We start from the raw sequence: 13,317 nt of genomic DNA on the forward strand, positions 1-13,317 counted from the left end.
GTCACCACTTTTCACCTCACTAATCACCGATTCAAAGTATCATCCTCGACCTTTTCTGCCACCTCCAGTGGAATATGACCACTAAACAGATCTTCCCCCTCACCTCCACTGTCAGCATTCCAAGAGATGTAGCCTTGACAATACTCTGGTGCACTCCTCCATTATTTCAAACAGGATTTATGACAACTTGGAAAACCATATTTAATTAGAGATAGTCAGCATGGCTTGGTGAGGGGCAGGTCATACCTCTCAAAACCTATCGAACTCTTTGTGGATGTGACAAAACACATTGATGAAGGTAGAGCAGTGGATGTGGTGTACATGGATTTTAGCAAGGCATTTGATGAGGTTCCTCATGGTAGACTCATTCAGAAAGTAAGGAGGCATGGGATACAAGGAAATCTGCCTGTCTGAACACAGAATTGGCTGGCCAATAGAAGACAGAGTGGTGGTAGATGGAAGGTATTTGGCCTGGAGCTCGGTGACCAGTGCTGTTCCGCAGGGGATCGCTACTTGGACCTCTGCTCTTGTGACTTTTATAAATGACTTCAATAACGAGGTGGAAGGGTGGCTTAGTAAGTTTGCCGATGACACAAAGGTTGGTAGAGGGCTGTTGTAGGTTGAAATGGGACATTGACAGGATGCAGAGCTGGGCTGAGAAGTGGCAGATTGAGTTCAACATGGGAAACTGTATAGGAAGGGTTTGGAGGGATATGGGCTGGGTGCTGACAAGTGGAACTACATTAGGTTGGGATATCTGGTTGGCATCGATGAGTAGGATCGAAGGGTCTGTTTCCATGCTCATGCATCTCTATGACTTTAATTCACTTTGGAAGGTCGAATTTGAATGCAGAATACAGGATTAAAGGCAGGATTCTTGACAATGTGGAGGAACAGAAGGATCTTCAGTTTCATATCCATAGATCCTTCAAAGTTGCCACCCAAGTTAATAGGGTTGTGAGGAAGGCATATGATGTGTTGGCTTTCATTAACAGCAGAATTGAGTTTAAGAGCCATGAGGCTATACTGTAGCTCTATAGAGCCCTGCTTCGACCACACTTGGAATATTATGTTCAGTTCTGGTAGCCTCTTTATAGGAAGGATGTGGAAGCTTTAGAAAGGGCACAGAGGAGATTTACCAGGCTGCCTGGACTGGAGTGCATGTCTTATGAAGAATGGTTGAGGGAGCTAAGGCTTTTCTCATTGGAATGAAGAAGGGAGCGATGACTTGATAGAGATATACAAGATGATGATAGACATTGATAGAATGGATAGCCAGAGACTTTTTCCTAGGGCAGAAATGTCTGTCATGATGGGGTATAATTTTAAGGTGATTGGAGGAAGGTTTAGGGGAGATGTCAGAGGTACACAGAGTGGTGGGTGCATGGAATGCACTGCCAGCAGTGGTAGTAGGGTCAGATACATTCAGACCATTTAAGCGACTCTTGGAAAGGCACTTGGAAGATAGTACACTGAAGGATATGTAGGTTAGTCTGATCTTAGGGTGGGATAAAAGGTCGGCAGAACATTGAGGGCCAAACAGCCTGTTATGTGTTGTACTGTTCTGTGTTCTACTCCTCACCTGCCTATGCAATCACAGAATTGTACCACTTGCCCAGTCAGCAAATCCCTCCTCACCATCTAAGGCCTCAAACACACCTTCCAGATGAAGTATCATTTTACTTGAACATTACCTGGCTATATATTGTTTCGGTACTTTGGACTTTGCGCTCAATAGTGGGGACCTATTTTCTCTTTCCCACACCTTCATCTACACCCATTTTACATCTCTCTCCTTCCTTTACCACTTTTGCTGCCTTTGTCTTTTACTGTGGGCACCCTCACCATCTGTTCCAGTTGCAGTTCTGAAGGAACATCATATTGGACTTGGAACGTTAACTCTGCTTCTCTCTTTGGATGCTCTAAGGTCTGATTAGTTTCTCTAGTACTTGCTGTTTTTTGTTATTATAGGGTTGTCCTGCCTGGTTCTATTGATCGCTATGACCCTAGCTGACAAGTGCCAGCAGTTCATTGGTTGGCATTACAGTTAAGCTATTGGTTCCTTGCTACACTTGGACCTTTGACCAGAAGTAACCAGATAAGAATAAGGCTATGGGTATGCGCACGTATCTCAGTCAGACCTGTCTATTTGTGGGATTTTTGTAATAATCCTTGTTCTAGTCCTATTCAACTCTTTCTCTGATGATATTATTGGTGCTACTTCATACTGGTCAGAATTGGAAAAGTTAATCTGCTTATTTCCAGGTTTCATGCCTATCTCACCTTCACCTGGTCTACCTCTGACTCTTGTCTTTCATAGAACATTAATTCTGCATGTTGCTTCTTTCAGCACCTTGGAAAGTTTAAGACAAATCAGTCTATCCTATCAACACCCTACCTAAAATAACCTAACATTGCAGACATGAGTATGGGGGTATAGAGTCTGGAAAGTTCATTTTCTGTGTAACTTAGTGAATAACACAAAATAACACCTAATTGCCAGCATTTTGAACAAAAAGTGTGCGTTCATTCAGGCAGTGAGTTTCTCTTGAAATGTAGCTATGTGTTATTTCTATTTGCGTAACTATAACTACAGTTACTGGCCTGCCTACATATAGTGTAGCTTTGGCTTGTAAGTGTTTGAGTCGACAGCCCAGATTTTGCTGTTAGTCTCCTGTTTCTCATCAGAAAATTGGCCCATTTTTTCCCAATACAAGGTTTTGATATTTGTGGCCAACTAACTGAAACTTTTGTTTAGATTTCTCACCAGTAGTTTTTAAGTGACTTTCCAGTTACAGTATCATCTGTCAAATGTATTTACTGGAATTTGCTCATACTTTTGTGGGAATTTCCCATTTGAGCAACTCAATAAAGCAAAACTGTCAGTTTCTTTGAATAGGGTTATGAATTCGGTGAAACAGGAAATGAAGTTTTTAGGTAAAACTTCAAAGTGTTTTCCCATTTACAGTATATATACTGTAGCTAGCTATTGTTATCACAGGCAGGACAAGTTGTTTATACAGATAAGTTGAAAAGAAATGTGGAAAATGGGTTTCCCCTAAACGTTTGTGCTTGTACGCAACTTGTGACGTGATAAAAAGGCACACAACATTCAATTCCTCATCCAAAATCATTTGGAGCATTGACTTGTGTAACTTGCCGATTGCTAAAGCAAATTCAGGAGAGGTTCTTGCCTTTTTTTGTGATCTAGAGTGTGCATGTGGACATCAGCTGAGAACACAGTATGGCGGGTTGCAACTTCCCAAGTTTAAATAGTCTGCTCAGATTCACCCATGAAATGTACTTCCTTGGGTTGATAGCTGTTAATGCCTACAGAGCCTTGCTGACTGAGCCAACATCTTCCAGAGAGAAAATTGAGAAAGAAGTCAGAGCATTTATTTTTCGCATAGAAGGTTTCTGAAGTAGTCAAAGGCCTTTCTGCTTTTTTTTCCTTCTACACTTAAACTAACAGTCTGCATATTTAATTTCATGCCTTCAGTCCTGAGGAGCAGTGGTTGGGGTGATGGTGTTTAGCTATGTCTGCCTTTCCAGCAGACTCTTGAGGGTGATGGACCTGGCTCTCTGAGGCAAATACCAACCTGTTCATGTTGATGAACTCCTGCAGCCTCCAGGTAATGAGGAGCATACCTCTCGGCTGCTGCTGCTGATCCCTCTCCCTGGGGATAATGGCTCTTATTGCTGACACATGCACAGGATCCTCTCTGCCTGGGGATGAGCAGGTGCCCAGGCTCCAATAGTCTGCCAAGTGCCAGCTGCCTGGGGTGAATTGTTTTTTCCTCCCTCCCAACTGTGGGACTGCTGCTGTGAGGTGCTCCCGTAGTCTCAAAGTCTGATGTTCCCTCTGAGGTGGCAGAGGTGTTGCTGATGTGCCATCTGAGACCTCATTAAGTTACAGGTGGTGGTTCTGGAGATGCCAGCCATTTCACTGTGGAGGTGGTAGTGATGCTGGCAGTAAATGCATGACACAACAGGGAGGAGTGTCACGAGTGGTGGTGTAATAATGAGACTGGCAGTGGGGTTGATGTGAGTGTTGCAGTGGAATGAAGTGTGATACTTAGCTGATCAGACAAGGATATTTCTGCATCCCACACCTTCGATTGTGAAGGCCATGATTCTCCTCTTGTTGGGGGTGAGGGTGCCTAATAGTGGTCCCCTCCTCACCAAAAAGATAGGGTGAGGTGGTAGGGGTGACAGTAAGTGAGGAAAGATGTTTTGGGCAATAGTGAAGGTGGCAAAGCATGAGCCTTGATAGATGCAGTAACACAGTGAATGTATTCAGAAAAGAGTGCCCTTTAGCCTGGTACAATGGAGACGGTAACAGATCTTTTGGCATTGCTGGCAATTAGAACACAGAACATTACACACAATACAGGCTCTTCACCCCTCGATGTTGCGCCGACCTGTGAAGCCAATCTGAAGTCCATCTCGCCTGCACTATTCATTATCGACCATATGTTTTTCCAATAACTATTAAAACTCCCTTACTACTCTCTGAATAAAGAACCTACTCCTGACAGCTGGCCCATATCTATCACCCCTCAATTTAAAGCTATGTCCCCTCATGCTAGCCATCACTATCCAAGGAAAAAGGTTCTCACTGTTGACCCTATCTAATCCTCTGATCATCTTGCATGTCTCTATTAAATCATCTCTCAACCTTCTTCTATCTAACGAGAACAGTCTCCAGTTCCTCATAAGACCTTCCCTCCATACCAGGCAACATTTTAGTAAATCTCCTCTATACCCTTTCCAATGCTTCCACATCCTTCCTGTAACTCCAAATGGAGTTACACCTGAGCTTTGCACATCTGCAACATCTGAAACTCGATCCCTCTATCAATAAAAGCTAACACACTTTATGCCTTCTTAACAACTCGATCAATCTGGATGATGGTTCCTCTGGACCGGCAATATGACAGTGACCAGGTGCCAGATTTGGTGTGGCCTCCTCTGCCAGTGTTTGCATGAGTGTCTCATCCAGGACCTCCAGCTCCTTGTTGGAGAATTGTGGTGCCACCTCCCCCTTGGACATCTTCAGAAAATGCCCTTGACTGTTCAGGGCAACTTTAGCATGCCAGTGCTCAGCTGGGTGTGCAGCAACCTTTTAAAGATGACATCAGCATAAGATGGATACCTGTGAGTGATGAGTTGCTCTGGGAACAGCACATGGTAAGGTGAAGCAAGAATCGGATGTTGTCGGGCCAGAGTAGGTAGTTAGATGAGGCATGTTTGCCATGACATGGTGAGAAATGCATTGGGCTTCACGGTGAGAATCCTCCGAAACCTAGTCATGGTTTATCACCTAGATGGCAACATGATTTCACTTTCAAAAGGTAGTTTCCACGATCCCCATGAAATGTCCCCATTCCTTGGTGACCCATTAAGTGTAGTGGGGAGTGGTGATGCAATTGCAATTTGGTGAGAGAAGTGAAACCACGATAAAGAATGCTTAAGGCATCCTTGTGTGGTGAGGCCAAGAACAAGTTCACAAGAGAAGTTACAAAAATAAAACAAAACAAAAGAATCCTTGCCTCCCCAGATTTTCTCTGGCCCTCAGCAAGTTTGGTCTCATGGAAAAGTTTCATACAGTACCAAAACTATAATTGCAGTTGAATTCTGATTTGCACATTTAAAGCAGGACCCTCTGAGCATTCTATCTGCCAGCTCAAAAGAGCAGGTTAACCAGGTAATGGTATCATTGTGGGATTTCAAAGCACTCATTGGTGGGATATGACCTTCACTGGGTGGATGAGCAGTTAAGAGCCGACCATATTGCTGTGGGTCTGGAGTAGCATGTTGGCCAGACCAGGTAAGGATGACAGTTTCCTTCCCTAAAAGACATGAGTGAACCAGATGGGTTTTTTCCCCCTGACAATTGGCAATGGCTTCATGACCATCATTAGACTGTTATTTCCAAATTATCAGTGAAGTCAAATTCCACCACCGACCATGGCGAGATTGAAACCCAGGTTCCCAGAGCTTGGTCTCTGGATAAATAACCTAGTGATAATACCCTATTTTACCCTACCCTGGGTATGTTAACAGGACAATAAGGGACCTGGACAAACACACTGGAGACACTATCCCACCATGATAGTTGGGAAATATAAATACATTAAATAAATCGAGAATAAGAAACTGGTATGGTTTTACATTTACTGATTCATGATGCAATCACAAAGGAATGTTCTCCCCATTATCTCAACTCAGTTTATCTTTAAAAGTGTAATTACCAGGTGAGCAATGTTCTCCAAAGAATGTTAATCAAGAAGGTTATAGGTTATGGTGAGAGATCATTTGAGTTTATGAATGCTCTCAAGAGGGAAGTTTGTCATTCTTCTCTGGTCTGGTCTAAATATGACTTGAACTCTCAGAAATGTGGTTGCTTTTTAATTACATTGCTACTCAGCCTGATGACAAAAGCTGCAGTAGTTCAGAAGACAGATCACAACCACTTCCTTGAGGGCAATTTGGGATGGGTAATCAATGCTAGTGTTCCCAGCAAAGCACATTCTTGTGGAAATTTATAGCACTTCAGGAAAAAGCAGAAATTGCTGAAGAAACTGAGCAGGTCCAGCAGCATCTGTGGAGAGTAAGCCAAATCAATGTTTCGGGTCCAGTGACCCTTCTTCAGAGTAGGACAAAGTACATCAATCAATTTGCATAAAATATTTGACATGATTTCACTTAATAAATATATTTGCAGTGAAATTAGCAGTATCTACATTGTAAAAATCAACTAACATGCCTATACAGTGCCACATGTCAGTCAGAAATGCCTGTACTACATTTTGTGTTCTGAAACTTAGGCTGAGTTTTTGTCAGAGGTTTTAAGTTTGAATTTGCATTCCACCCAAACTGGCACTTAGCATTGCCAATCTTGTGCAATGTGTTCTGGGCCCCTGCTGCTGTCACCCTTTAAATCTACCCCCATTAATCAATATTTGTCCTGTCCTCCAAATTGTTCAATTTGACTTTTCTTCTGTGAAACTCGCCTTTTTCACCAACTTCTAGTACTTGCCGCTAGCTTTCAGATGCCCTTTAGTGCTAAATGCACATTCACTTGTGTCTGTTACATGGTTCAAAATTATTTTATTGCATTTGGCATTGAAACTGGCCTAAAAGAACACTGAAAGTGGGTTGAGGAACACAGGGCAAAGTCTGAAATTGATGTGTGGAGTAAACAGAATAAGACTGTTGAGGATCCTACCTCACCTCTCTACCCAGCTCAAACATTTTGACAACCTACTATGATCACCAGTACTGTCAGACCAGTGATATCTCTGAATGATGGTGGACCCCAACAGACAGTCTTTCCAGAATTGAAAGTCTGAAGGAATCACAGTAGTGGGTTACTTTCCTTTGCCATTCATGCTGGTAGACAAATTATTTCAGAATACCTCTCACCCTGTTTGCAGTGCTCTCTTATTCCTATTTGCATGCATTTTTATATTTCACTAATCCTCATGAATTTTGAAAACTGGAGTTTGATCTTTGTTCCAATTTGGAATTTCCTCTAATATCATCAGAGGAAGTAGGATTTTAGGGGCCTGAGAAGATGGGAATGCAAATAAGCTGTTGGAGAGACAAATAACTGCCTCAATTACATGATCAGGCGATTAACTGCCTCACTAATTTGGGGTGTTGAGATCAGAATCTGTTCATGTTTAAATTTGATGCAGCAGGTTTGACTATTTATTGTTGAGCAGTGGAAGACTAAATCGAGAGTGAAAAAGTATCACTATTTCACTTATCATCCAAACTGCAATCTAGTGTCATTTTTATTCGATTCTGTTTCAAAGTCCAATGTAAAGGTATGTGATAGGATTAGGAAATCCAAATACATTGGTGATATATTTAGAACTATGCAGTAAACAGTGAATGTGCCTTTACTGTTGATCCCTGCTACAAATTACATGTGTGTTGAAGGTTAATTTCTAAACTGTTTGGGCAGTCAAGTTCATAAAGATAAGAGCTATCCTGCAGGATGTGTCTGAGACACCGAAGTGAGGAAAATAACTATTGTGTCAACCTCAGACATGTAACTGTACCTGTCAGTGCTGAAGAAGGAGGGAGAGAGAGTTGAAACTGGAAGAAATGAGCCTGTGGCTAAGCCAGCATTTACTGCTGATCTGTAATTACCATGAAAAATATCTTGAATGCTTGGCTGTGTATCATAGTGTTTAATTATCACAGCTAGGGGTTCTGAGAATGTGTTATTGTGATTCCTTAACACTGTCAATGCTGGGAAGACTGTCTCTTGGGGCCAACCTGTATTCAGAGATGTCACTGGTGTGACAGTACTGGTGATTGTCGTAGGCCTTGTAGAGGGAGGAAAACACTTCTTTAACCTGGGAGATCAAAAATGTTTTCCCAGTTATAATATTTTCCAGTATACTTTTTCTGTCAATATTTTAAATTATGGGAAATATATTCCAGTGATCTTTGATAATTGAGGTAAATTCTAGGATCTTTAGTAATGAGAACAAGAGCCATGCTTATGTCTTGAAATTATGAGCTGGATGTTCATGCACTTGTGAAGACTGCAGAGTCTTTTCCAAATAATGGCTGCGAGCTCGATTGAGAAGCCTGTCCAAAACCATTTTCACTAATAGGAGACACAGAGAGTTGCATGATACACACGCACAGAGGCATAAATCAATTTAGTGGTTTATTTAAAAGTAGCTGAGATTCAAAACCGACCCAATACTGACAGTTGCAAGGTGCTTAGCCTGCAGTGTGGTGGTTTAGATGTAAATGCTCTTGAAGGACAGATAAAATCTGTATCACTGTGATGACCTTAAACATTTTTTTAAACATCACACATTTAAAATCAAGCAACATTTTTAAAAAAAAGTTCTCCTGGACTGCATTGTCAGATGTATGTGAAATAAAAACACATTTTGTATTTGCTAATGCAGTTTTGTTAGAGCTCGCTGACATTTTCCCAAGGGCTATTATTATATATCATTATGAAAGATTGGCTGAATATAAAAATATTTAATCACCTCAGCTGGGGATTTTCAGCTCACAGGTTTCAGTGACAACTTAAGTTAGCTTTTAAAGCATGTAACTAGATGTCTGCTTTAAACAAAATGAACTACTGGAGATTTAAAAACTTTGAATAGGTTTATAAGTGGAATTTTTTTAACAAGTGTGTAGGGTTTTCAACTCCATATGGCACTTGAGGTCGACTCATGGTGGAGACGAGGTGAGTTATTAGGTGCCATGGATGTCATGAATTGGCTAAGAGTTGGCATCTACGATGTGAGGGGTATAGAGGTGGATGGGTGGATATGAGTTGGTGTGGGGGTTAGATGCTGTACAATAGACATTTTACAAGCATTTTCCAACAAATCTGACCTTGTGCTTGCATCCAAGAGATCTGTATTCTTAAGCTTGGTCTCAATTATCACAAAACAGGCATCACACAGTTGGGTGAAATGTGTTTTACACCCCACCCAACATCACTCTGACTTCAATGGTGAGAAAAATTGGCTGGAATATGAAATTAGCTTTACACTTTGTTCTTGTAAAATTGTCTGCTTGAGTTGCAATGGTAAAGGACATAATACTAAGTCATGCATTGCACAAATTCTGAAGTGCTTCGTGTTTCTTTCTGTATGTTGAGCAAAGAAACATATTAACAAGTTGAATCTTCACGCAGGATCTAAATGTAAGTGGACTCGTGTCATGGCCTTTTGCCTGAAAAAAAGAAAATCAAACATGTTGCAAGCGCTCTCAACAACTCCAGAGAAGGGCATTGAAGTGTTCATGTACGTGTCAAATTCCCCCATAAAGTACCTGGAGGGTGAGCATGTTGCTGAAGAGTTGTGCATTGAAGCTGCCAAGAAATGTGGTAAGAACATGGATATAAGTTTCGTGTGCATGTTTTTAGACAAGGTTTTTAAAAATCTCCTGCTAACAGCATGTTTGCTTACAAGGAGGTCAGTTAGTGGTGTACTTGGCATATCTCACACTGCCATAAAGCTTCACATTGACATTTCACCCAATACAGACATATAAATCATTGGGAGTAGCATAAACGTCCAGGATAACTTAGAGAATGCAAAGACTGTTAAAATTCCTCTTTGACTTCTGTAGGTGAATTGAATTAACCAAGATCTGAGCAAATCAGCAATCAGCACCTAAGCTAATCACCTTTTTTAGATTAGATTACATTACAGTGTGGAAACAGGCCCTTCGGCCCAACAAGTCCACACCGACCCGCCGAAACGCAACCCACCCATACCCCTACATTTACCCCTTACCTAACACTATGGGCAATTTAACATGGCCAATTCACCTGACCTGCACATCTTTGGACTGTGGGAGGAAACCGGAGCACCCGGAGGAAACCCACACAGACACGGGGAGAATATGCAAACTCCACACAGTCAGTCGCCTGAGGCGGGAATTGAACTCGGGTCTCTGGCGCTGTGAGGCAGCAGTGCTATCCACTGTGCCACCGTGCCGCTCACCTTGTTCTATAAGTCTACCATTCTTTGGGAAATGAAGAGCTCTATGTCATCTGAATGAGTTCAATCTTGCATACCTTTAATAAACACCATGCCTGACATACTCGATTAAAATAGCTGTTATTTTATGAATTCTGATCCCAAGTTGACCTTGAGTCTGCTTCATTCCTCAGTGTAGAGTATTAGCTGTTATGAGACCAGAGAAGTTCCTAATTTAGTAACGATTGGTCAAGTAGATTGAAGTTTGAAATCCCAGATAATTACTGAAAGAACAGAGCTGAAGATTCCACGTTTTAAAGAAACAGAATATTTTTGTTTAACTGTATGAGTCAACAAAGCAAATAATCAGTTCTATCTATCATATACTCTAAATAACAGAATGAACATGTGGCGATTGTGAATTAACATGCAAACTGTGGTCTGACAGACCACATATTCCATGTTGATTGGCAAACATAACCAAGGCGGATTCCACAAATTTTCTCAGCAACCTATCCAAGCATCAGTGATCACTGAGTCACAAAATTCCCTTAAAATCTATCTTCCTCCCAAGGGATTTCATCTCTTCTCCTTTAAATATATAAAGTCTAATTTTCTTCAGTAGCAGCTCCACCTTAGCCTGGAAGTTATCTTGCTACTTCTGCCTCTGTGGAGCTGTCAGACAACTCGACACCAGCTGAGAGTTGCCCAATAACTGGTCTAAACTAAATATTGGGTCTCTTCTCCCAAGACTGCATGTCATTGGCTACACAAGACTGCCCCCAGCATCAACACCTGCATAGTCCTTGCTCTTGAGCAGCTTCTGTCCATCCCAACGACCAGCTTTGAACTCCAACAGAGACTGGAATGGGACAACAGTCTGCTGATAATGATTAGATTTGGAAAATTTGGTTGAATTCAAAATTATGTCTGTACAGTTGTGAATATCTCAAGGTATGTTTGAATTCACTTCATACATAAGGTGATGTTTTGAATGTTTCTTTTTATCAGGAATTTCTCCATTATGTCAGAATCTCTTCACTCTGTATGACCCAGATAAAAAACTCTGGTTTTCGCCCAATCATGCCTTCAAAGTCGAGGAGCAAACAGCTGTGAAGCTACATTTTCGGATGAGGTACGATATAATTCTGCTTTTGTTATCATACTGTTGACATATGTTAAATGCTAGAGGTTAATTGGACCATTCTGTTTCCGGATGAAGAAGTGCCAATTTTTTTTTTAGATTTAAATTTCCCTTCATTTGCTCCTTTTTAAGTGAAATCTTTTTCCAGTTTAAACTTGTACATCATGATGACTGATGCTTCATTCATGAAAACCTTTTAAGAACAAACCAAAATATTGCAATGTACATGGAAGGAGTTGAAATTAATTGAAGGAACAGTGATCTTCCTTCTGTGAAAAGCCTCTGTTGCCCTTCTGAGGAAAGCCTGCAGTTCTAAGTAGCCAACATCAAGTCATAGAGTCGTACAGCACGGAAACAGACTCTTTGGTCCAATTCATTCATGCTTACCAAGTATCCCAAACTAAACTCATCCCACTTGCCTGTGTTTGGCCCAGAACCTTCTGCACCTTTCCATTCATGTACCTGTCCAAGTGTCCCTTGTAACTGCTTCTGTCTTCACTCAAATCAAGGACCCTGGTTCCCCTAAGAGCTAAACTCTTGAGCACAAGCCAGCAACTCCTCATTTAGAAAAAAAATATTTCTCAGCCTCCTTCCCCTCCCCCAGTCCTGATCAAAGCTTCTGCTCTGAAACATTGACTCCCCCTGTCTTCTGATGCTGCTTGACCTGTTTTGCTTTTTCCAGCTGCACCCTTTATCTGCTCCAAAAGTATTGCTTAACTTCCAAAGGTTCCCGGACCTCCCTAACAGATCCTGATCACTGACGTAATTATTATTGTAAATTCATGTATGAGTACAATTTAGTATGAAGGTGTTACCCTAAATTATCCCCTCTCAAACCCAACACTATTGTCTATAGAACAAGAATGGATAGGTTATGGAGTAATTAAAATTCAGAAGGAAGCCTGACAGCCTGGAAAGCCTATTCTAGCTTTCTGTAAAGAAAATCAATGAATCCTATTTCCCTTCACTATCCCTAAAGTCTTGCAAGTTTATTTCCTTCAAGTCCCCATTCAAATTCCTTTTAAAATAGTTAATAGTTTCCACTTCCTCCACCCACATAAAGCAGCAAGTTCCAGACCATTATCACCTGCATTTTAAAAAAAAAAGTCTTTCTGGATGTAGGTTTGCTCACTGAGCTGGAAGGTTTGTTTTCAGACGTTTCATCACCACAATAGGTAACATCATCAGTGAGCTTCCAGTGAAACACTGGTGTTATGGCCCACTTTCTGTTTGTGTTTAGGTTTCCTTGGGTTGGTGATGTCATTTCCAGTACTTTTTCTCAGAGGATGGTAGATGCAGTCCATGTCAATGTGTTTGTTGACAGACATCCAGTTGGAATGCCATGCTTCTAGGAATTCTTGTGTGTGTCTCTGTTTGGCTTGTCCAAGGATGGATGTGTTGTCCCAGAGTCCTAGAGTCCTAGAGATGTAGAGCATGGAAACAGACTCTTCGGTCCAACCTGTCGACCAGATATCCCAACCCAATCTAGTCCCACCTGCCAGCACCCGGCCCATATCCCTCCAAACCCTTCCTATTTGTATACTCATCCAAATGCCTCTTAAATGTTGCAATTGTACCAGCCTCCACCACATCCTCTGGCAGCTCATTCCATACACATACCACCCTCTGTGTGAAAAAGTTGCCCCTTACGTCTCTTTTATATCTTTCCCCTCTCGCCCTAAACCCATGCCCTCT

The 13,317-nt window shown here is 41.6% G+C and overlaps 1 protein-coding gene across 1 annotated transcript in view; it reads left to right on the forward strand.

Moving 5' to 3' along the window:
* jak1 (Janus kinase 1) overlaps nucleotides 1-13,317 on the forward strand; it is a 121,991-nt gene that overhangs the window by 41,800 nt on the left and 66,874 nt on the right. The window contains exons 2-3 of the mRNA XM_043699443.1: nucleotides 9,689-9,880; nucleotides 11,490-11,613. Of these exons, the coding sequence (XP_043555378.1) occupies nucleotides 9,689-9,880; nucleotides 11,490-11,613 (316 nt within the window). The remainder of the gene's footprint in view (nucleotides 1-9,688; nucleotides 9,881-11,489; nucleotides 11,614-13,317) is intronic.

Source organism: Chiloscyllium plagiosum, chromosome 11 (genome assembly GCF_004010195.1).
Source record: "Chiloscyllium plagiosum isolate BGI_BamShark_2017 chromosome 11, ASM401019v2, whole genome shotgun sequence".
Lineage (NCBI taxonomy): Eukaryota > Metazoa > Chordata > Chondrichthyes > Orectolobiformes > Hemiscylliidae > Chiloscyllium > Chiloscyllium plagiosum.